The 26,332-nt window shown below is 35.0% G+C and overlaps 1 protein-coding gene across 5 annotated transcripts in view; it reads right to left on the minus strand.

Moving 5' to 3' along the window:
* LOC150102559 (echinoderm microtubule-associated protein-like 2) overlaps window positions 1-26,332 on the minus strand; it is a 373,793-nt gene that overhangs the window by 30,142 nt on the left and 317,319 nt on the right. For all 5 annotated transcript variants that reach the window (XM_090399817.1, XM_090399820.1, XM_090399815.1 and 2 more), the window contains one exon: window positions 19,504-19,601. In XM_090399817.1, the coding sequence (XP_090255943.1) occupies window positions 19,504-19,601 (98 nt within the window). The remainder of the gene's footprint in view (window positions 1-19,503; window positions 19,602-26,332) is intronic.

Consider the following 26,332-nt stretch of genomic DNA (forward strand, 5'->3'; position numbering starts at 1 on the left):
GTTTGATATATCTGTTAACTGCATATGTTCTCTAGACTCTTTTGTGGAACGAACTAGTTTCCAGAAGGTAATCCTAGCACTTCTGAATGAGACCACCACCTGCTTGTTTCAGTTGAAAAGCTCACACACACACTTCATGATAAATTAAAATATAATCTCAAGGACTTCAAAATTTTAATTTAAAAGCAATCTGCTTTTAAATTAAAATTCCTTTATTTACTATCCAGGCAACTTCCTTTATTTACTATCATTAAGCTTACCAAGTAAATGCAAAATGCTTTTCTTTGTTTTATATCCAGAAAATAATGTTTATTTTATCCAAACATATTCCTTATAGTATAACTGGCTGCACAGACAATACTGGACTCTACTATCCACCCACTAGGCTGTAGGTTTGAATTCCACTATCACATGGATGTCAATGATGGTCTAAATGGTATATGAATTTCACTGAACAGTGGTAAGACCACTTTCCTATTTATTATAGGTATGAAATGGATTGGAAAATAGTTCCATGTTTGGTCTTTAGATTACCTAGCCCTTGACTCACTAACAGTATTAACCTGATGTAGGTTTATGTCCTTAAATGGGTATGATACACATAAAAAAAATCAGAGATCTCTTATCAAGGGCCCCATAGATCACCCAATCAGCTGTCACACCATCTCTAAAACTCAATCACACTAAATAAACCCACCTCTTTCTTAATAGCACACAAACTCAACTTCCATGAATGTCCCCAGTCTTCTTCCCATCTTCCATAAAACAAAAAAATTCCATTAACTGGTATTTATACCACCCTTTCAAAAGTTTAAAGTCCTTTGCCACATCGTCTTCCTTTCTCCTGTTTACCAGTTTCTGCAATCCATGCTCTCAATCTGTCCTCATAATTTACATCCAAAATCTTGTATACCCTTCAAATCAAGGAGACTGAATAAGTGCATTGTAATCCACATATAATCATATTAAGGTCTTTTAGGGATGCAAAATGGCTTTCTTATTCTTGTGCATCAATGTTCACTTCAGCATTGCAATTATCATCTTAGTTGTATCTGCAATTTTTGCTATGTGACCTTTGAATTTCAACTTTCTATTTACCCTAATTCCAAGATCCCAAGCCTCATCAATTCTCCAAGCAAAATTCCAACAATATAATATACTGTCGGAAATCTCCTCATACCAAAGTACATAATTTTGCACTCACTGACAATGAATTCACAGTCATTTACTGTTTGCTACTATTTCCAGCCTATTCAAATTATTCTGTTAGTGCTGCAGAGTAGAAGAATCCTGATTGCCCTATCTATCTTTGTATCCTCAGCAAACAATTGAACATCTGCTGTCAGGTCAAATCCATGCAGTTCTCTGCAAAGTATAGCCTGTCTATAAACCCATTTCTATATGCCACATTGTACCAACTTCTCTAAAATCTTCACCACTACCACTCCTGAGATACTGATAAATCAGTAGCAGACATATCAGTTTTTGCACCTCTTGTACAACGGGACTATCATGCACTTTCCATTCCTGTGGAATCGTTCCTGAGCTGAGACTCAAATTATACAAGCAGGTAAAGAGCCCAATTGTTCATCAGAACAATATTTTAGTATACATGCTGATATATATGAATTGCACTATGCAATTTATAGTGCTCATTATTAGGTATCCATCTTCATAGTGAATGAATAAGGATGAGTTGACAATTTGGGACTTAGTCGACCAAAAACTGTATTCCTAAAAGAGTTTAAAATACAGACAAATACAGTGTTCTCTCCAGAAATTTTTACCAGCCGGGTGGAATGAAGCATTAGCTGGTCATACAAAAATTTTGAATGAGTTAAGAAAGACTCTTTTTCATAACAAATTAAAATATAACGAGGATAATATTTTATACAGTAATTATAACAAACAAGACTAGGATTTTTCTTATTTTCTCATTAAGTAATGAAAAACCTTGTAATGCTCACAGCTTAAAATTCTATACATTAATTCTTTTCTTCTTCTTAGAAGCCCAGTCGTCAGCAGCTTTTTTTGTAATTAAAATCTGTTGGATCTAGTCCCTCCAGTGAAATCAGCATCAGATTATTTAGAATGTTCTGACTGATGCGATTCCTCATACAGGTTTTTATCCATTTTAATGCAGAGAAATCCCTTTCACATTCAGCTGTGCTCACAGGTATGGCCAGTCCAACAGTAGCTAGTTTTGCTAAATTTGGAAAAGACTCTTTGAGCTCAGATGTTGTTGCTAATTTCAGCAGTATTTGTCTTAGATCTAGATTTTTGTATGACTGTCCATTAATCATTTTTGATGCAACTGCCCATTCTAGTTTAGTACTTTCATAGTTTAAAACTGCAGGACTTCCATTTCTAGAATAACAATCAAAAAGAATCTCAAAAGCCTTACGTTGATCATGACTTCCGTATTTCATACATGCAGAACACATCATTCCATTATCTTTCACCACTAACCAATGGAATTTTTTAAACCACTCACTGTTAATACCTGATAAGTAGGTATTAACAGTGACCCACGTTTTAGATTTGAAAGAGCCCTTGCAGAAATCAATGATTCTGTTGTTGGTTTGGTGTCTTCGCTCCTATGCTTATTGGTTTCATCTTTCTTAAAATAACTTAAGAGTGTGGTTTTCTGACTTGATTTTTTACTCATTATGGGGTAATTTAATAAATACAAAATATCATTGTTGTTAAATTAATCAGAACAAATCACTGAATTGTACACTGACAATAATACCCAAGACACATAATGTGTGTTATGTCGCAATTTTACTATTTATAAGTATTAATTACTAGGAATGGGAATTGGCATCACTTGAGACTGATGTCATAGTCCTTGAGAGTTTCGAGAATTCCCCGAGATCACAACTATATTTGATGCACAGGCCTATTTTCTTTTACAAAATAAAATATTAAATACTTGACTCACAATCTTCGGACAAAAACCATTATTAAGAAAATAAATGTAGATTTTTAACATCAATTTTTGCCTTCGATTCGAATTCGCTCAATTTTCACAATTTATTTCTTTCAAACATCAAAATTATGTCTCTTTCATAAAAGATCTTCTTTGCAACCAATACTATTGTATTCAAGATCCCGAGTTTTGTCTTCTTCCACATACAGTTTGGTGTGCATCAAAGTGAATATCCGAAGCTCTCGAGATTGCCTTGCAATGCAAGAAATTGAGCTGGTCTCACGAGTATCGAAACTCTCCGGTTAGGTTTCTCATCACTATTAATTAAAAATGTCTTAAATTATTTTTCCATTCTTGCTCATTATTTAGCCATGTCAATTCACAACATTAATTAGCTGGGCGGTTTGCCCATTCAAAAGGTCCTAGGGAGAACATATATGATGGTACAGCAAAATGAAATGTGACATTCACTGGAATGTTGTGCCATTAATTTCTCAGAGAACTAGGACAAACAGCAAAGAGTCATCTGATGAAACAGCATCAAACTGAATGTAATTGAAAAGAACAATAATTACAGCAAGAATCTACCAGTGGGATACCAAGTAACAGCATATGAACTAAACATTACTAACACTGAGTTCCAATACAAATATTCTGCATGAAAGAAATATACAAGAAATAAGAGAAGTCTTACTCTGGTTTAGGAAACAAGAGTATTCAGAGGGTTTCCAATAGGAAGAGATTGCCAAATAGTTTTTCATCAGGGTAAAAATTAACATCATATTGATAAGAATTCACTCACTCACACACACACAAAGTTTTAACAAGAATAAAAGTTAAACTTTTGGAGGTTAACGGACTCAAGTAGACAAATATCACAGGAGAAAAAAATGAAAAAGTATGGAAATAAGAACCAAACCTTAGAGACTCAATAGCAAGATCTGAACTTTATGGTGGATTCAAGAAGTAAAGAACAGTCCTTGAAAAGAAAGAAATCAAACATTTCTGTCCAGTAATTCTGCATGTACAATGAGATAACACAAAGAAAAATATAAGAAAGCTATGCAAAATAGTATAAAAAAATCATGGAAAAGACTGGGGAATATAGAAGATAAATATCATGAAAGTGGCAAAATGCAGCAGAGGCTATTCAAAAAGTTCAGAAATGGAGAAAAAGAATATAGTAAAAAGAATCAGAGTAATATAAAAAATGAAGACAAGAATATTCTGGATGTCTGAAGTGATTTCTCTGAAAGACTATTAAATGAGACAAAGATTTAAATGAGATAAGTAGTGACAGAACAGTGGTAGAATCCATTCCAGAGAAATGCAATCAGCAATACATATCAACATTTGGGGAGAAAAACTCTAAAATGGGGTAGAAACCTATAATTTGTAAATGGTGCTGGAGTAAGTGATATTCAATCAGAATGCTCAAATATGGTGCTATTTTTCAGTCACCAGGCGACTTGTGGAGGAATATCATTGTTAAAAGTGCTGCCAAATAATAAGCTTATTTTATTAAAAAATTGCAATAGTGACTTCTATTTTGTATTAAATTTAGTTTGGATTTAGATTATCTTCGTTTCATTTAGAAGTTTAGTAAAATTTTAGTGTAGATTAAGTTCTAGACTTATGTAATTAATTCACAGATTTTTGCTCAAGTTGAAAATCTAGGTAAGACGGGAGATAATGTATTTTTATTGAAAGATAATTAAAGCTAAACAGGTTCTACTTATGAAAAGAAAACTTTGAGAAAATGAAAGTTTATTCAGTATCCCATCAAATATATCAGTATAAAGACATATGTACCTCTCGGAAAACTAATACATACTATGCTACATATTCATTATGAACACTTATGTATACATACCAATTGTTTACTGTGTTCTTACACTCTGTAGATGTTGGTGTCTTAAAGTACTTATCTGATGATATCTGCACCACATTTCATTTGCTGCTTAATCCGAACTTTATATTTTATAGTCTTATGAAATGAATGAACAGTCAATTCATTCATTTCATAAGAACATGCAGTAACTACAAACTTATTATCTTTTTCATGTGTGCCTTTTCACACCACTATGTATATATTTCTCATCACTTTTACACTTCTCAGACATAAAAATGATAAGAATACAGATGTTTTATATTCTTACAAAATGAAGTATTAAGTAAGTTTCAATAACAGGATACAACTGGCACTGAAAGTAGAAACAAAGTGGCAGTGACACTATCAGATGTACATCAGCTGACTAGGAAAGCCTTCAAGTATCACAATCATGCACATATCTACATATCATTTTAACTCGAATCTGTGTATGTGGAGAATACTAACAGTATTGAAGGCAACTTTTCTTGTATAATGAGACCTGTGGAGTATCCATAATTATAGAATCACACATATACCACAGTAAAAATTTTATTATTATGCAGATACTTTGTCTTATGTATTGTAATATGGCATCAATCTGAACAGTAAGGAATTTCAATTTGGAACATTCAACAAAAACTTTGGCTAAGGACTTTCAAGTTGGCTTTCTTCTAAAAGAGATTGATAAACTCTTTCTTTCCTGATTTATGCTTACACACAGACCCATGCTTCACAATGCAGGTATTCCAAATCAAATCTAATGGAATAGGTTGATTAATCCTTATCCCCAAGTGTCCTATGTCTGTATATTGTGTGTGCTCTTCTGGCCAGTTTGCCTGTTTTGTCGAATGAAAAGCCTGAGTTTCCAGGAGAAAAAACACTCCACCTCCATATGAGACCAGCTAACCCACCAATTGATTGAAAGCACTTGATAAAGGTTCCTCACATCATCAATGGGATTCAACCAAAAGCTCATCTAAATCAATTGAGGTAGGAAGGTTTTTTGATAATCTAAAATTTGATTTTCTGGAATTATGTAAAACAAAAAAGATGAGCTACCTTGACCGCAAAATGGAAGTATTACCAGGTTTTCCTTGGTGAACAGCAACCAGGAAACAATGTTGGGGGAGTAGGATTTATAGCTGGACCCAAACAAATAAAAAATGTCTTACTTATCGTGTAACATTTTATCAGAAAGAGTAGGAAAACTGAATGTTCAAGTAAACCAAACAGAAACATTAAAAATAATAATCTGATATGCATCAACTTCCACAGCTCATGAAGAAACAATAGAAGACATAAAAGCAAATAGAAGACAGTTCAAAAGAACAAAAGTACATATACAATATGTGCTTTTGTATGGGATTTCAATGTCAAAAGATAGAAATGAGAAAGAAGGACATCTGGCAGAGTTGGCTGAAGCTCTGCTATAAAAAGTGCACTGGAAGAAGATGGATATGGAGATCTCTTTCCAAATGGAGTAACAGGAAATGAAATGGACTACATTATGACAAACTGCAAAAGAATCATAAAAAATGTTGGAACAATTGGAAAAACATCCTCTGACGTACACTCAGATCACAGACCATTAAGAGTTCATTCTTCATATAGATAAAAGACAGGAAGAAAAAATACAAGCAATATTAAACTATAAACCACCAAAATGTATTGACAAGGAGCAGCTCAGTCAATTAGTAAAACAGATTGATTGGAGTTAGGAAGAAGACATAGACCTGGCCAAATTCAACCAACAAATCTAGTTTTGCATCCTCAGCAAACAAGTGAATATTTTCCATCAAATTATTCTCTATATCATTTATATAAAAATTAAAAAAGTAGTGGTCCAAGCACAGATTCTTGTGGGAAAAAACTAGTCACCAGTTTTTTCCTGGATTCTGCTTCTCCATATACTACATTTCAGTATCTGATTATCAGCCACCTTTTATCCATATCACCAGTGTTTCATATCCATTTGTTGCAGTTTGCATAACAGAGTTTCAATGTCAAACACCTTTGCAAAATCCAGCAATATCATTGTCATTGTGAAGCCATCCCCCTTTATCCACCTCAACTGCCATTCTGCTATAAAAATTTAGTAAATTAGTAAGGTATGGCTGTCCCTCACAGAGTATCATATTCTAATCCAACCATGCCTGAATTACCTCTCTGACCAACTTGACCAGTGCTTTTACTGCCACTCCTGAGATACTGATAAGTCTATAATTTGCTACTGACATCACAGAGCCTCCTGTAAAAGAATTATTTTGCCCTCTTTTCACTCCCTTGGGAACCTATCAGAGCCGAGACTTAAACAGCATAGTCAGAAGCAATGCTAGTTCCATTAAACATTCTGGTAAAATGCAAGCTGATATCCCATTTAATCTCAAATCCAACTAAAATCAAACTTATGTGCTAGTTTGAACTCATTTTAAGGTTCAATGAAATAAATATGGCACATATAAATAATTAAACACATGTTTAATCAATCCTATATTTTGCCTGAGTCACTTGCAAAAAGACACACAAACTGCACAAAACACTAAGTAGAAAAGATTAGACTGAAAGCCTAAAATCTTATGAGGGGCACCATCTATGGTTGCTTGTCACTAGCCATAACTGTTGGAGGGAGGTCTAAGAATTCAAGTTTCCTAAATCTTGAGAAGTTTGTTAATACAACCATATTTATTAAGATTAGGTTGGCATTTTAAATCAATTGCTGATTCTAAAAAAAAGTCTTTCAAAGATATATATTTGTTGTGGTGAAGCATAGTAGTTTTCTTCCATTTGATTCTGTGCAAGGTATCAACAGCATGGTCAGCTAGACCTGACTGACCATATTCATGGCAGTAGATGTTTGCCGATATTCCAGTTTGACCATAATATAAGTTGCAAGAAGAAAAAACTTTGTAAACATCTAGAACAGAGAGAGAGAAGGTAGAGAATCCTTAGGAGAGCAGGTGAGGGGCAGCCAGCATTAGATGAGGTTTCAATGCACTGTGCAGAGACTGTATTTTTTTATTTATTTATTTTTTTTTTAGAGTTTGGCTATTTTTTTCCAAGGTGCCCTGGATATAAGGAACTATGAAAGCATTTCTACAGTCAACATGCTAAGAGAGAGATATGAGGAGATGGAATAATTAATTTGTTGATCTTTTTGGCATTGTAACCATTGGACAATCTTTGAACAAGAAGGTCTGATGAATAAGGGAGAGTTCAACTGTTAGTTCAGCCTGAGTAGAAAAGAGATTGGAGGCTCTATTAACAAGGGTTTCAATAACACCATATTGTTGAGAGGAGGATGAGAAAGTTTGTGTTTGAGAAAGTCTAATGTGCTTGAACCATGTGGCCAAATAGAAGGTTTGAGAATAGCAGTATCAAGTGTATGTTTTTAAAAATACCATATAATAATTAGTTAGAGGGGGAGCCCATGGCTGTACCCTCAATCTGCTTATAAATGGTATCTTTCAATGTGAAGTAGCCAGGATGAAGTAAAATTTGAAAGAAAAAAAAAATCAATGATAACAGGGGGGAAAACATTTTTTAGTAAATTTAAAGTATCAGAAAGAGGAATAGTGGTAAAAAGAGAGGTGACATCAAAGCTTACCATGATATCATTATTATCTAAAACTAAATTTTGGATTAAACATTGAATGAATGGATTTTAAATATAAGATGAATGACCTGTAAGTGGAGTTAAGGATTTAGCTAAAGGGTTGACTAAATTTAAAAGAGGGGGGAAGTTAGCAGAATCTATTGTACTTTGGGACAGAGAGGGTTATTAGGTTTATGAATTTTTGGCAATCTATATATATCCGAGGGGGGGAAGCTAAGATGAGACATGTTTACGAGCCTTTTTAATGTTTTCTCTTGAGAATTGGTGGGATCATAATCCAGTGGTTTATAAGTAATGCAATCCTTGAACAACACATTTTCTGATTATATTCACTAGTACTGATGACCACAGTAGTGTTATTGTGTTACTAAAGCCCTCATTAATGCAGCCCCCATCTCTGTTCTACCCAGGCTGAACTCTCCTTTATTCACCAGACCTTCTTGCCCAATAGTTCTTCTTCTTCTAGTTCTATAACTTTTTATATGATTTTTACCTTGCAAAATAATTTTTTAGCCATTCTTTTCTGTGCAATATTTTTCAAATTCTTATTAGAGTTGTAAGATCTTTTTGTACAGGGTAGCCATAAATTAATTTTCCCTCTTTGGAGGTATCTGTAGCTAAAACTAATACACAGAATGAGACCACATTTTATATTGAGACTTGGGGAGAAGAATTCTGCAAAAAAAAAAAAAAAATTTAGTACCAAAAGTTGGCAACAGGGGAAATTTTGGCACTGGCAGAGCCGAAAGCAGTCAGATATTTGCAGTAAATGCAGGTAAAAAGGATTATGCAAATTTTACTGTGCGTACATGACAGCAATGCCACTAATCCCACTTAAAAAGGGATCGGAAACGTTCAGGCAGTTATTCGAATGACTGACGAATTGTGTTCAATATGCATCCTACCTTGCCAAAGCGTGCTTTACTTGTTAAGTTGTTTTACCTTAAACAGTGCAATGCCGTAGCAGCCCTTGGGGAATTTAGAAGGCTTCATAACTTGCATGCAGGTCCTATGTCAGCGGTAGCCACTGAGAGCTATGATTAAGAAGTTTGAAGAAACTGGATCACTAGGCGTTAGACCTGGCAGAGAACGGAAAGCAGTGCAAGAAGAGACAGTAACAGACATTGCTACTGCAGTGTTCGATGACACAGGGACCAGTACTGGTCCATTTTATCTGCCTTTAATGTAATTATCCTTTTATTTTCAGCCCCGCCAGCCCCAAAATTTCCCCTGTTGGTGACTTTTGGTACTAAATCTTTTTTTTTCAGCAGAAATCATCTCCCATGCCTTCAAAAGTCACAATATAAAATTTGGTCTCATTCCGTTTATTGGTTTTACCTACAGATGCCTCCAAAGAGGGAAAGTTATTTTATGGCCAACCTGTACATCTAACATTCCATGTTCCAAAATCAATTAACCTTTTCCTTTTCATGTATCATTTCCTTGAAGTCAGTCCAGCTTTCGATTGTTTAGCTTTCTTAACAAGAGATATTTTTTACAGGAATGGGTTGTTAGTCCACTGCCAAACCCCCAACCTGGAGGACCAGGCATTCAAATGTTTGTCCCCTGGAGGTAGGGTGGCCCAGCTATACCCTCAAGCACTGGGTACCCATTTTAGTCGCCTCTTACGACATGAAGGGCTACATTGGGACTATTCTTTAATCCTGGTCACCACATGGATCTTATCCAATGGTTATAATGCCAAAAAGTTAAACAAATTAATTGTTTCTCACATCTCTCTCTCTCAGCATGCTGAATGTAGCAATGCTATCATTGTTACTTATATCCAGGGCATCTCAGAAAAAATAGCCAGAACTCTAAAAAATACAACCTCTGCATTACATTCAAACTTCATCTAAAGCTGGCGGCTGCTGCTCAAACAAAGTTCTTGCAACTTATCATATTATGGTCAAACTGGAAGATCTCCAAACATCTACCCAGACAAACATAAAAAAATACCTGACTATAAGTATGGTTAGTCAGGTCTAGCTGACCATGCCTTGGATACCTTGCAAAGAATCTAACAGGAAAAAAACTTTTATGCTTCATCTAGGGCTCTCTCATATGTTGGATATGAGAGAGCCACAGATATTTCTACAGCTCTAGACTCATTGCTGTAGAGAGTTTCATGAATCTGTATATATAATGCATCTTTGGGAGCAGTAAAGTTGTTACATTCATTACATAGATTTCATTAATCTGAGTAGATATTATGCTCTGGGAAGACAGCAGATAATCCCATTGCATCCTCTCTGATTTTGTAAACAGGCACAAAATCAAAGTATCTTATTCCATGAGCCGGAAACAGCTGCTGGTAAACAACAGAAGGAGTAGAATTTTAGGTGGCTTACAGAAAGAAAAAGAAAAAGTGCATGATGGTGTATGTGTGTGTGTGTGTGTGTGTGTATATATATATATATATATATATATATATATATCAATGCCACAATAGTAGCATATTTGATTGCATCTGTGCAATATTGTCTATCTTAATATCTAGAGTTTCAAACGAGTGCTTTTGCTCACATACCAAAGGGATGAATGGCAGTCTGATGAGTGTTGGATATATACTCCCACTGTGAGCAAAAATAGTTATAGATGTGGGATGGTCTGGAATGGATTTTATTTTGGTAGCATATAACAGAGACAGGTAGGCCTAAGCAGCTATACCGCGTGAAATGGGAGACATTGGAAAATGAGGCTGTGAGGAAGAATTTTGCAGATGACATTTCCTCCAGGTTCAAAGAGATTCCCAAGCATACTGCAGATGTTGAGGAGGAATGGAAGCTGTTCAGAACAGCTGTCACTGCCTCTGCACTCTCATGGTGTGGCAGAAAGCGGCTCGGCGTGGCAATGGGCAGTGAGAAAAGGACACCTTGGTGGAACCAAGAAGTCTAAAAAACTGTCCAGGCAAAAAAGGAGTCCTACCTAACATGGCTTAGAGTCAGGTCACCTGAGATGCGTTTGCGGTATGCTGAGGCACGAAAAGCTGCTGCTAAGGCAGTAAAGACAGCAAAGCAGAAGGCTTGGGAATCCTTTGGAGAAAGATTAGATTCATCCTATGCAAATGTGAACAAAGTATTCTGGCAGACCATCTGCCACCTTCGAGGGAGGAAATCATGCACAGCAAGGGCAATTAAAGCCTCTGATGGTGCACTTTTAACAACCGAGAAGGATATCCTTCACAGATGGAGGGAATACTTTGAGAGCCTTCTTAACCCAGGTGGCCCAGCAGTTGTGGACATCCAAGAGGTGCAGATCAGGGAAATGACTAGTCTCACAGCAGAAGAGGTCCATTTAGCAATAAAATCGCTAAAATCGGGCAAGGCTGCTGGCGATGATGAAATTCGGCCCGAAATGCTAAAAGCCTTAAATCGAGACAGTGTTCTCTGGCTGACTCGAGTGTGTCAGGCTACTTGGATATCTGGGCGAGCACCAAAGCAATGGCAGACAGGCATAATAATACCAGTCTTTAAGAAGGGAGACCAGAAGGATTGCAGTAACTATCGTAGCATCTCTCTGCTCAGCCTGCCTGGGAAAGTGTATGCTAAGTGCTTGGAAAGACGGTGCAGGAGCATAGTTGAGTCAAAGTTCCAGGAAGAACAATGTGGCTTTCGTCCTGGTAGAAGCACAACTGACCAAATCTTCACTTTAAGGCAAGTCTTTCAGAAATCTTGGGAATGGAGAAGGCATATGACCGGGTTCCTCGGGATAAGCTTTGGCAAGTAGTACAGGAGTATGGAGTGGATGGTCAATTATTAGCTGCCATCAAGTCCCTGTATGAATGCCCAGAGTTTTGTGTCAGGGTAAACAGCACAAAGTCTGAACCTTTCACAGTCTCCGTTGGCCTCCGCCAAGGGTGTGTTCTGTCACCCCTCCTTTTCATAATATTTATGGACTGGATCGATAGGCACAGCCGAGGCAGTGAGTGTGTCAGAGTTGGAAAATGTAGCATTGGACATCTGCTTTTTGCAGATGACCTAGTTCTGCTTAGCTCTTCCACAGATGACCTCCAGAGGACCCTGGATAGGTTTGTAGCTGTTTGTGCAGATGCTGGAATGAAGATCAGTGTGGCCAAAACTGAAACGTTTGTGGTCTTAAGACAACCATCCCAGTGCACTCTAAATGTAAGTGGAGTCCCAATGAGATAGGTGGAGAAGTTTAAATACCTTGGGTCCATATTCACGAATGATGGAAAATGGGACGCAGAGCTAGATACTCGAATTGGCTTAGCAAGCTCAATATTGCGGGAGCTTGGCTGTTCGGTAGTATTGAAGCAGGAGTTAAGCCAGAAGGCAAAGCTGGCTGTCTTCAATACAGTCTATGTCCCCATCCTCACCTATGGTCATGAGAGTTGGGTAATGACCGAAAGAATGCGGACACGAATCCAAGCGGCTGAAATGAGGTTCCTTTGAGGGATTGCTGGGCTGACAAAACTCGACAGAGTCAGAAGCTCTGCAATTCGGGAAACCCTCAATACTCAACCGCTGCTTCTCCGTGTTGAGAGATCACAGTTACGCTGGTACGGGCACCTGGTCAGAATGCCACAAGAGAGGCTCCCTCAGCAGACCCTCTTTGCCAAGCCAGAGGGTGGGAGGCCACGTGGAAGGCCAAGGATTCGCTGGATAGACTATATTCAAAACCTTGGGTGGACACGTTTGGGAATCCCACCAGAACACCTGAGCTTAGTGGCAGAGGATCGTGACCATTGGAAGTTCCTCTTGCAGCTTTTGCCCCCACAACCCAATTAGGAAGAGTGGGCCTTGAAGATGTATATATGTATAACAGAGACAGCTGATGATATCAAAGTGACAATGGTGGTTCATCATTTATCATGATGTAGAGACTAGGGCTTAGCAAACTTCAAAATGCTCCAGTTAAAATTCTTATTGCTTGATAGTGGATAGGGTCCAATCACTGCAGTGTTCTTTCTTTGGCAGAAGCACAGACTTGGGATCCATAATCAAGTTTCAATTTAACCAATGCATGATATAAATGGAGGAAAGAACATCTGTTGGTACACCAAGAGGTAGAAGATAGGGTATGAAGGATGTTCAATGCTTCACAGCATTTATCTCACAACTGGAGTATGTGAGGAGGAAACTAACTCTCTTGTCAAATATGAGCCCCAAGAACTTGGCTTCTGGCACAACTAGGATTAAAGCTTGTCCTAGTCTAAATTTTGAATCAGGATGAAGACCGCATCTGCAGCAAAACTGCCTTGAAATCTCAACCCAGTTACAAGCTCCCAGTGTGAAAGGCTGTGAATGGCTTGCTGCAGCTATCTTTCTATGACCCCCATGCTGTATGAATGACAGAAGATGGTGAAGTCCTCTATCTAGAAGGCGTCACTTACAGTTGACACAAGTTGTCCTGTTAATCTAGTTAACCTTGACTGCATAAAGTGTGATACTCAAAACTAAAACTTTGTGGGATTGCCTCCTCTTGGGTATACAGTTGGGAGGTAAAATATTAAATGCTAGTGCATGAAATATGAATGAGCACATAAAAGAAGTTCATTCATTTCATATGGTGATTCAATGGCCGTGAGCCCCTTTTATGGTGAGGTACAGAACCACCTCAATCCCTCCTATTTTTATCTGGGCTCGGGACCGGCATAGCTGAAATTCTGACCTATGGCTGGAGGGATTGTCTTAAGTATTCCTGACTGTATCAGTGTGTGTGTGTTCACGTGGCCGGTTTGCCTGCTTATGGGATGAAAAACCCCAGATAAGCTGGAGGAAATATATATATATATATATATTTGGTGATCAGAATGATGCTGTGTTGTACATTTGAGTAAGCTGTGTTTGCGTTGTGAATGGACAACAGGCAGATATTACTTTTAGGGGAAGTTATGTCATGTATGTATATGTTAAATAGAATCAGAGAAAGAATAGCTTCTTGTGGTGTTCCACAGGTTATCAGCAGCCCTTTGCTGTGCACTGATCCTATATATGTGATGTGTTTTCTGTTTCCCATGTATACTTTGAACTACAGGAGTAAATGTTTTCTGATTCTGATGTGTGTCAGTTTGTTTAACAAGGTTTTGTGTGTTAATGTATAAAACACTTTTGTTAGGTCAATAAAAACAATGAATACCATTCTGTTTTTATCTAAGACAGCATTCATTAGGTATGTGAATATGAAATCTTCCAGGATTGTTGTTCCTTTATTCTTTTGAAAACCATATTGTGTTTTTGAGATGATATGGAATTTTTCTATGTATGTGGAGAGTTTGCAAAACACGAGCTCCATAATTTGGTTGATTACTAACAATGTGGCAATGGGCCTGTAGTTACTTTTAATGTTTATTTTTCTGTGTTTCTTTTTCTTTTTATATATGCGGTTATTAACACAGTTTTTAGTATTTCAGGTATGTACCCTGTTTGAAAACTTTATTTAACAGTTTTAGTATAACAGAACATAGGTTAGTTGAGTGTCTTTTGGTCTGATTCTGTCTATACCTAGTCCTTCGTTAGGGTGAATGTGATGAATTGCAAGTGACAGTTCTTCCTTTGTTACTGCTGGGAACTGCATTGACTGGACTTTCTGTGGTTTTAGTGGAGAATATTTCTTTGTGTGAAGGTTTTCCTGCAGTTTTTGGACAGAGTTCACAAATTACTGATTAAAGTTGTTTGCCAAATGTTTGAGGGATTTGTGCTCACAACCAAAACTGTGTTTCATTGTTTCAGAGGTGGTGGCTTTATTTGTATTGTCTAGCATTTCGTTGATCAGATGCCAGGTTTCCTTTATGTCGCTCTGAGCTATTGTTAATATGTTTCTATAATAGTTTCTTTTTGCAGTTCTAATCTGTTTTGTTAGGTTATTCCATTATCTTTTGTATTCAGCTTGTAATACTATGTTGTTAAGTGACCTCTTAAGTTGTTTCCACAGAACATCTTTATTCATGAGTTCTGTCTGGTTTGGGAGCATATTTTCATTTTTGTTATTGTTTTGTTAAAATTTTATTAAATGTGAGTTTAAGTTTAGTATATATGTTATCAGCAGAGTATGAAGATGCTATCTGCATCCAGTCTATTTTTCCAATTTCGTCATTAACAATAGTTTAATTTTTGATGCTGTTTTGTAGCCTCAGCGAGTTTTAAGGTTCCTGGTTTAGTATGCAGCTATAGTGCAGTGACATAATGGTCTGCTAGTTTGCGCATTATGATGGGAGCAGTATAGCTGTTTGGAGAGGCCAGTTTGTTTCCATGGTCAATACAGGATGAGATGATTGTGTTTTCGACTATCTCTTCTCTTGTATATACAACTGTATAGATGGAGTTAAGTTATATGCTGTTGATGATGATGATGATGATAATAATAATAATAATAATATGACTATTAATATAACTTTCTGAATTTTGAATAATACTATGATGTCTAACCCAGTGTAATAAAAACCAAGGGCTGATATTAAATGATCTCTGGACAGCATACGTAAGAGATCTATATGTGAATAAATTAGTCTATGAGGCAAAATATGTTATATCCTGAAACAATGACCACACTTGTGATATCTTGTTTCTGCATTTGATGGCTGTTGTGTGTTGAATGAATTTTAAAAAAAAAATGACAGTTTGTTATTTAGAAATTTCTGTGTTAATACCTCTTTTATTTATGTTTTATTGTATTGATCTGAAGAAACACACAATATTGTTGCAAAAAAATAGTCAGTGATTTATTAAATATCTTACTTTATTTGTTAAGTTCTTTTTTCTTTTTTTTTTTTTAAGTTCTTTTTTTTTTTTTTTTTTTTTTTTTTGCCAGTATTATAATAATTTTGAATACTACAAGCTAGGAATATAAACTCCACAAATCAATGCTCAACCAATTTTAACGTGATTAGAAAGAAAATGCATGATATCAGACTGGAAACCACACGTGACAGTTCTGAGAAAAAAATTTCAGGAGTGAACCTGAAATTTCCTGAAAGATGGAGGGTCATGCTAAAAATAAAGATATCAGGAAATAACTTGACATTATTTGCATCTGTGGATGTGTGACAAAGATGCTAAAGTGGTACAGTCACTTATATTACATAGATGTGAAAGGGATAGTGAAACAGGTGTTTGATGTGAAGATGGCTGGGAAACGGAAAGAACTGCGATGGCCCATTTAGAAGAAAAAATGTTTCACTTTATCCATTCAAAATTAATCCCAGTAGAATTATGGTATTTTTTGCCATTTGTAAACAAAGATCAACATTCACAAGTATTTCTTCAAAAAAAAAAAAAAAAACTGATTTTCTTCCTTGCAGGATTAAATTTATTGCCAAAAAATCACAAGACTGTTCTGGAAGCAAATTTCCAAAGTGAACTTTCTGGAAAAGGAATAATTACCTTAATTAAGAATAATCACTTTAATTTCCAGACATTCTGATCTTCATATTCAGGTCATCATCTGGAATATACACATATATATACACACACAGTGGTGTGTTTTTAAGTCGGGTGAGCCGGTTATTAAAATTCTTTATGAAAGGATAGATGACGAATGGTAGTATATACTTTTTCTCGTAAATATTTTGAAATTGTATAATAAACACTTACATATATTATTATTATCAAAAATAAATGCATAAAGGAGAATTCACAAAGCACAAACTCAATTTACAAACGGGAATTTGGAAACAATTTTATTTACTAAACAATGTCTGTATTCATTAAAACACAAACACATTATCAAAACTCCCGAACTGGGTATTTGAATAAACAATAATGCCTTATTTTTCGGCAAATTTCCAAGAATTTGCAACATTGTTGCACTATCGATAAATACAAAAATTTGTCACGACGGCTACAGTCTCTGGTCATATGATTGACTATGAGTAATATTAGTGTTACATTTTTTTTGTTCAGGATTTCATTTGATAATAAGTAAGTTGTAGGTAATATAGGAAAATTTTTTTTAATATATGTTTTTATTTTGGTTTTTCTTTTTTTTTTTTTAATAATTAAAATAATTTTAATCAGGGTTAGAGTTTTGCGATCGAAAAAGCAGAGAGCCATTAGTTGAAAAAATGAAATAGAACGAAACTTCTTAAACATTAAAAGGACAAAATTTGAAGAAGCAGAAACAAAGACATCTGAAGATACAATAGAACTTTGTGAAGAATCAAATTTTTCATAAATCGAGCTGGTCGTTAAAAATTTACCAACACACCACTGTACACACACAAAAGACAAGCTATATTACATTTCAAACAGTATGCTAAAGTGACAATGATTTGATCAACTGTTATTCTACTAGCCTGACCTATAGTGAAAAAAAAAAAAAAACTACATCAAAACTATATTCTATTTTAACATCAGAAAACAAATTCATATAGATAGTTTTAATTCAGCAAAAGTGGTGGCCTAATCCATAATTTAACATGAGTGTTGTTATATTAGAGTTAAGATCCGAGATTACTTTCAGTCCTAATCATAATTAACTCTTAGACCAAAAGGTTATGTGAGTAGAATATGTGCCATCCATATTCTTGGGATTTTTAGACCACCATTATTGTTAAGATTAGGGTGGTTGACAAGAATTTCACAGGCCTCCTTAACTGACTAATATATACACAAACTCTTACTACCACCCAACACTAAAACTATGTGTCATTAACACACTAAAAAATAAGGCTTTGAAGATTTGCTCCAGTGAATAAACACTTAAACATGAATTAAAAGTTACCAGCAATATCTTCCTGAAAAATGGCTACAACAAAACTACTATCTACAAAATTCTTCACAAGACTCGACTTAAAAATAAAAATAAAGTAAATTACAATAAAACTGTAGGCATTCCATACATTAAAGAGATATTAAACAAAATAAATAGAATACTACAGAAACACAACCCTAATGCCATCTTTAAACCTCCTGCAAAACTAAACTTATTCAACTCATCCAAGAATCCACTTCCTCTGCTGGCCCATCCTGTAGTATATCATATTCATTGCACCTGTTGTAATTTGCCCTACATAGGTGAAACAGGATGCACAATTCCTATCAAAAAAAAAAAAAAAGGAACATAAATAGCACATTAAGTTTAACAAATATGCTAAATCTGGCCTTTCTGATCATGCCCAGAATACTCTACATGGAACTGACTGGAAAGGCCTCCTTAAATTTAAGGAAACCCGTGAAATTCTTATCAACCACCTTAATCTTAACAATAATGATGGTCTAAAAATTCTAAGAATATGAATGGCACATATTCTACCCACATAACCTTTTGGTCTAAGAGTTAATTATAATTAGGACTGTAAGTAATCTAGGATCTTAACTTGAATATAACAACACATGTTAAATTATGGATTAGACCACCACTTTTGCAATATTAAAACTATCTGTTCAAATTAAAACTATCCATATGAATTTTTTCTCTGATGATGTTATAAATATAGCTTTGATGTATTTTATTTTATTTTTTTAAATTTCCACTAGAGACAGGCTAGTAGAATAACACGGTCAATCAAATCATTGTCACTTTAGCATACTGTTTGAAATGATGACCTTAACATGAAGGTTGAAACATCTGGAAATTAAAAGTAATTATTCCTGACATGGTTGTGGTCTCCATAATTTTACTGAAATGAATGCTGATCACCATGTAACACTAAAGGAAAGGACTGATGGTTATCAATTTACTCACAAACTCACCTGCTATCTACATCACTACTCTGCACATCATTCACAACCTCTGCATTCTGAAACATAACAGAATGCAGAGGTTGACCAAAACAGGAAATTTCAAATATCATGCAACTATGTCAGTAAACAGCTACAATCCAAAGCTGACTAAATAAAATAATGCTTTCCCTCCTCATCTGCTGGATATCCCTCTTCTATATGTGATAGGTTCTTTAAACAAGTGAAGTTTCAATTCACTTCCAAATTTAAACCCATCAATGTAAATCCACCAGCTACTATCCTTTTTTTTAAAGACAAGTGTTAATATACAACAGGTTTACAATATGTCATGAGCAAGATTTGCAGAAAAAAGAAGTTGTTAGCTATAATAAGTGATTTTTAAAAATTATTTTCACATTTAACTAACATTAAACAGCTTGCAGAATATTTTAACACTTACTGAACATCGACCAATCCTATTATACTTTTTGCTGTCATCATCAACTTGATATATATAAATATAAGAGTCATGAGAACCAAGGGCCAAAAATCGACCATCTGTAAGTGAAATTAACCTCATATAATTACTACTAATGTATAGAAATAAATACATATATTAAACTCAGATTTAATTTAATACTACTTCATCTAAGTCTACCTATGAATGATATTCAATATATCATATCATATAATGATATGATATATTGAAAATCATAGCAATTTACAATTGCATGAAATAAATTTAATGATTAATATATTAAATAATTTTAATAATTAATATATTAAATAAGTATTTAATTTAACAAACTCATTTTATCAGTAAAATCAAAACAAGCATACGTACTCTAAAATCTCTCATGATATATAACTATGTAACTTATCATGTTCGCTTTTATATGTTTTTCTAAGGAGATTGCACCTTAGAACATTGTATCTGTAATAATTTAACCATGAGCCCTTATGAAAATAATGTGGAGCATGATGTCATTATGTAACGCTGTTAACTCATGTCCATATATGGTAATTTCAAAAGATGCACAAAGTATGACGTCATTATGTCTGAAGGTCAATACATGACCATATATGGAAGTTTCAAGAGACGTGTGCATGCGTACAACTTAAAGTCCAGGCCTTTTATAAGCTGAATTCTCAAGAAGGACTTTGTCTTAGGGCTTTCACCTTCTCTTACCTGGGTCCAATGCCATGAGTGGTCTGTTATCGGTAATGAAAAGAGGAGTATCATAAGTCTTAGTTTTCTAACTCTTCTCTTGCCCGAGTCAGCTGCCATGGAATATAGTGTCGACTGTCGGGACGTCTCACTAAGTGAACGTAAAGTACCCATGAAGTTTCAGTTCACTGCCACATTTAAACCCATCAATGAAAATCCACCAGCTACTATCCTTTTTTTAAAGACAAATGCTAATGTACAACAGGTACGTATAACAAACTCATTTTATCAGTAAAATCAAAACAAGCATACTTACTCTAAAATCTCTCATGATATATAACTATGTAACTTATCATGTTCGCCTTTACATGTTTTTCTAAGGAGATTGCACCTTAGAATATTGTATCTGTAATAATTTAACCATGAGCCCTTGTGAAAATAATGTGGAGCATGACGTCATTATGTAACGCTGTTAACTCATGTCCATATATGGTAATTTCAAAAGATGCGCAAAGTATTGTCTGAAGGTCAATACATGACCATATATGGAAGTTTCAAGAGACATGTGCATGCGTACAACTTAAAGTCTGGGCCTTTTATAAGCTGAATTCTCGAGAAGAACTTTGTCTTAGGGCTTTCACCTTCTCTTACCTGGGTCCAATGCCATGAGTGGTTTGTTATCGATAATGAAAAGAGGAGTATCGTAAGTCTTAGTTTTCTAACTCTTCTCTTGCCCGAGTCAGCTGCCATGGAATTTAGTGTTGACTGTCACGACACCTCGCTAAGAAGGAGCTACACATTGCCACCATGTAAAGGGTCCTGAATGACACAGAATAATCGATGACTCGGTCAAAGAAGAAGATCAAGAACAAGCCAGCAGAAGGAAAGGAGGACAAAAAGGAGCATTTTCATGTGAACAAAAGATTCGTGTAAAAGGCAGTGCTCAACGAGAATTATAAGTATTTATGTATATGATAATTCTGAATAAGAATGTACATCAAATGTGTCTGTTTATGGGTACAATAAGATAATATGAATTGATATTGAATTAAGCTTACTCAAGGTATTCTTTATTGTCAGTTTGTGTGTATATGACTTGCAAAATATTCTAAATTGTGATTTAGCTTTAAAGGAAGTAAATTAGAACACTAAGTTTGAATTAGGAAGAACTGAAAATAACAAAGAATTGTAATGCAATTGTGTGTGTGTTAATGTGAATCAAACTGAAATATTCCTTTTTGATTTAATTAAATAGTTTGTGAACAACACATTGGACTAATTATGCCAATGATTCTGTCTACCTTGAAAATTTTGAGCCTGCATAAGATAAAGCCAAGTCACAACTAATTAAAGGTAAAGATTAACATGTGGGGAATGCTAACAATATCTGCTTAGTCTTTAGTTTAAAATTTTACAATCTCACACTCAATACATAGTCTAACTGGTGCAGTCGTAAAACAAATTTGTTAGACAATAGAGTGTGAGATATAAGATCTAGTAGAAATAAATAAATGGCGGCAGTCGACCATTTCACAAAGTTTAACCAAAGAACAAAATAAGACAAAGCAGGGTCGATAAATACATGACAGAAATATAACATTACCAGTTACTACCAAGAGCAATTTAGTGAATTAAATTAAAGCTGTACTTAAAATAGAAATACAAGAATTTATTACTTTGTTAAGCAATGTGAATATTCTTAGAACAACACTCATATTACTTATTAGTAATTTAACATGAAGTCTCCTTGCTGTTGACTTAACTATAAATCATTCATCATATCACAATATCTATTTCCTAACATGACTGATATATTTTTTAATTTTATCAGACAAAGACATAACGCATCAGTAATATGAAATGAAGAGAACCAAATGAAAAAAAAAAATTTTTTTTTCTGCACAAGTGTTCATTTGTTTTGTAGAGCATGGCACTTCTTACCCTAGGTACACTACTTTATTTCAATCATTATCAGTCATCACATCCAAATATCATGTAGAATTGAGATTTTTAATGCTTAATTTATGAATACTGATGATTCCAACTGAACACTAAGACACATGATAAATATACTGATAGCCAGCTGAGTATTGGGAAGTGAGAATCTGTATGATTTAACTCTTAAAAAATAAATAAAAAAATAAAAATGAGATAACTGTAACCCACATGTGTATGATGCTATAATTCTTATCTTCTGCAACCTTTCATATTTAGCAACAGCTATACAAATAATCAAGCTGTAAATGCTAAATTATAATTTATGTGAAGGGTAAGGATTTGTATATTTCTGAATATGTTGTAATTTGCACAATAAAGCAAAGCTTCAAAAATAATGGTATTGTCAAAAATTTTGTTACATATATTTGTTGCAACAACAATGCAACAATTCTTGACTACTACTTCTTCACATTATCCCTTGGTGCAGAGTCCACTATTTACACGACTTTAAGTGATCCCAACTGGCTTGTCACCGAGCCTGACGTTGAGGGAAATGTATTTATGTCTGTAAATGTGTGTTCATGGGGTTGGTTTGCCTATTAATCTGAGGGACGGAAAACCCAAGTTTCTGGGTGAAAAAACCCTCTACCTAAGTATGAAACTGGCTAACTCACCTTTAGTCAAAAGAGACAAGATAAAGGTTCCTCACATCATGGACAAGAATCAAACCCATGTCTTTCTGATAAAGGGCTTTGTCTAAGCTACAGAGGTGCCAATGCAACAATTCTTGACTAGCAGAGTAAAATCTGTCTTTAGTGGAGGATTTCCTGAAGAATATAACAGTGTACTTTTGGTAGTATATTACACTTCATTCTGAATTACTCTCCATTAATTGCAATGTTAGCTTAACACTGATATCAAATAAGCTGAAAAGATTAAAAGGATGAAAACAAATCTATAAAGGTAATGCCTTGCATTTCATACTATTATATTAAGCAGACTCATTCAGAAAGAATTTGATTGGAATTAATACCAATGCAATTAAGCTAAGGCCATGGATATTTCTGTTTCATTTATTTTTTATCCCAATCCCTCTGCTAAGAAAGGTTGTGCACCTTTTGGAAGCAGACACATTTAGTACAGTAGGTAAGCTAAGGGTTAGATAATCTGAGAATGCTTTTTCAGGACACTTCATGCATCCATTAGGCAAGTGAGAGGTTTCTATTTACAATCAAATAATGTCAGTAAATTTGAATCTAGAGCCTGCTGGCTAGCTGAGCAGCAGAGATGTTATTCATTGAGTTTGGCTAACATGAACATGTTTTTTGAGCTGTATGTTACATCTATTAAAACAAACAACTGACATGAGAAGAAAAAAGCTCTAGGTTCTGGAAGGGCTGGGGTTGGGGAGAAGCCCTTTCCATTTCTTAGTGAGACCAAATGATTCAAGCTTCAGCTGAAAATCAAAAGCATTTCTTGATGATGCAACAGATATTAAAATAACTCAGTTTTTAATGAGGATGAATTCTGATGCTTCTAATGCAATGGTTCTTAATCTGGGGGTGCGAGAGAAGTTTCTAAATTTTGACCCAGATTCTATGGACAACAGCTATTTAATAAAAGACGATCTTATTGAAATACGAGCCAATGCACATATTCAAATGGAATTTGAAAAACTGGACTTAGAACAATTCTGGTGTACACAGTTAGAACCTTATCCACAGCTGGCAAAAGCAGCATTGCAGACACTTTTACCATTTGCCACCACCTATCTGTGTGAAATGGGATTTTCATCACTTTTGCACATAAAAAACAAAAGGCAGAAATCACTTAAATGCAGGTGATGACTTACGCTTGGCTCTTTCAAAAAAGGGGCCTCGCTTCAAAAGTATTATTATGAATAAGCAACAACAACATAGCCATTAAAAAATTGAGATATTGTTTTGTATGTATATATGTATGTGTTTATTTTTCAATAAATAAATTATCTTGCAATAGATGTAATTGCAATTTCCTAAATAAAGAAATAGTTTCTTTTATTTAGGAAATAAAAATAATTTCCTAAATAGAGAAATAGAAACACGTTTTTCAAGGGGGGGGGGGCGAGAACTTATTTTTAGATTCAAGGGGTCGCTGATCACTAAAAAGGTTAAGACCCACTGTTCTAATGGATGAAAATTTCCTCATAGTTTTAAAATGCTCATATGACTGCATTCCAACAACAGGACCGTACTTATGCATAGGTGCATGAGGCTCTAACTAAGGTCCCGAAGCACTCTAGCGTCTCAAGCCCAACAAGGCTTGGGAAAAACGTATGTACAGCCCTGCCCAACAATATTTTGTGTGTGTATCATCAAATTCCTGATATGTACCCTCAGGGAGTGTACAGGATAATTATAATAGTTGTTGTTGTGTGCCATCCAGTCATTTCAACTCCTGGTGATTCTGTGAACAAAGGCTCTGCATCCCACTTGGCCTCTTGTTCTAAGTAATTGCAAGTTCAAGTTGGTAGGTTCTTTTATGTTGTCCATTCAACTCTTTTGTGGTCTTCCCCTTTTTCTCATTCCCTCAATATTCCCCAACATAACTGCCTTTTCCAATGATTCATCAGCTCACATAATATGACCAAAATACATCAATTTCTGTTTAGTGATTATCGCCACCAAGGAGCATCTGTCTTTATAATTTCTAAAACCTTCATGTTGGTCATTCTTGCAGTCCATTGGATTCTTAATAGTCTCCTCCACATCCGTAATTCAAATGAATCATTTGCTTTCTCTCTTTCTTCTTAATAATTCAGCTTTCACATCCATACATCACTACTGGAAATACGATTGCTTTGACAATTCTAACTTTCATGGCCTTACACCCCCCATCTTTCGTAATTTTTGTCGGGTTTTGCATTGCTTTTTTTGCCAATGACTATCCTTCTTTTAATTTCATCTTCACATTTACCATCACTTCTGATTCTGGACCCCAGTAAATTATAACTTTCAATGATTTCTATTTTATCTCCCTCTATTACAAATTGCCAGAAGTCATCACTTTTGTTTTGCATGTTTAAATTAAGTCCGGCTTTGTCACTTCCCATCTTAACCAATAGAATCAACTGCTCCAGATCTTCCTTAGTTTCTGCTATGAGGGGTTGTATCGTCTGCATATCTTAAATTATTTATTTTTCTGCCACCAATCTTAATTCAAGCTGGATCTTTTTCTAAATCAGCCATTCTCATAATATGTTCACTATAAATATTAAAAAGGTAGGGCGACAGTATACAACCCTGCCACATCCCTTTTTCCACTTAAACACAGTTTCTCCAAAAGTTTTTACTGAAGTTTGTTGGTTGTTGTCATACAGCTCTGTTATCAAGAGAATTAGATGTTCAGATATTTCCATTGATCTCATTGCAATCCATAGTCTGTTGCGATCAAAAGCTTTCTTATAATCAATAAAACAGATGAATACTTCCTTTGAAATTCTCTTGTTGCTATTTGGTCTCTAGTCCCTCTACCTCTCCTAAAGCCTGCCTGTTCTTGTGACATTTCTCTATTCACAAATGGCTCCAACCTTTGTTGGATCACTTTCAACATAATTTTACTTGCATGTGAAATTAAAGTGATTGTTCTTTAATTCTCACAATCTCTGGGATTTGAGTTTTTTGGAATTGGGATGAATACTGATCTTTTGCAATCTCTAGGCTAGTATATTTTCTTCCAAACCTGTTGACAAATTTCAGTCAATATATTCACTACTTCATCCCCAGCTGCTTCAATAATTCCACTGACACACCATCAGCTTCAGAAGCTTTTCCTTTTGGCAGCTGTTCCATTGCTGATATCATTTAACTTTTCATTATCATGGGTTCCTCAACAAATTCTTTCCTTTCAAATTCTTCTTCAATATTATCATCTTTCTTGTACAAATCCTCTATATACTCTTTCTAACTTTTTTTTTCGCTGCTTCTTCATTTACCCAAATTAATTTTTACGACTCCTAATCTAGGTGTTGAATAGCTTCTTCTGACAACCATTCACAATCTTTCTTTCTTGTTGCTTTATTTAGAGTCTTTCTTCTTTGCTGCTTCTATAACTATATTTTGTTTCTTTCCATAGTTCTAATTCTCTTACTGTCTTCTCCAAACTTTTTAATTTCTTCTGACTTTTACTTTAAATGCTTCATTTA

Source organism: Typopeltis vanoorti, chromosome 10, assembly GCF_054136105.1.
Source record: "Typopeltis vanoorti isolate ZY-2024b chromosome 10, IOZ_Tvanoo_1.0, whole genome shotgun sequence".
In the NCBI taxonomy this organism is placed as follows: Eukaryota; Metazoa; Arthropoda; class Arachnida; order Uropygi; family Thelyphonidae; genus Typopeltis; species Typopeltis vanoorti.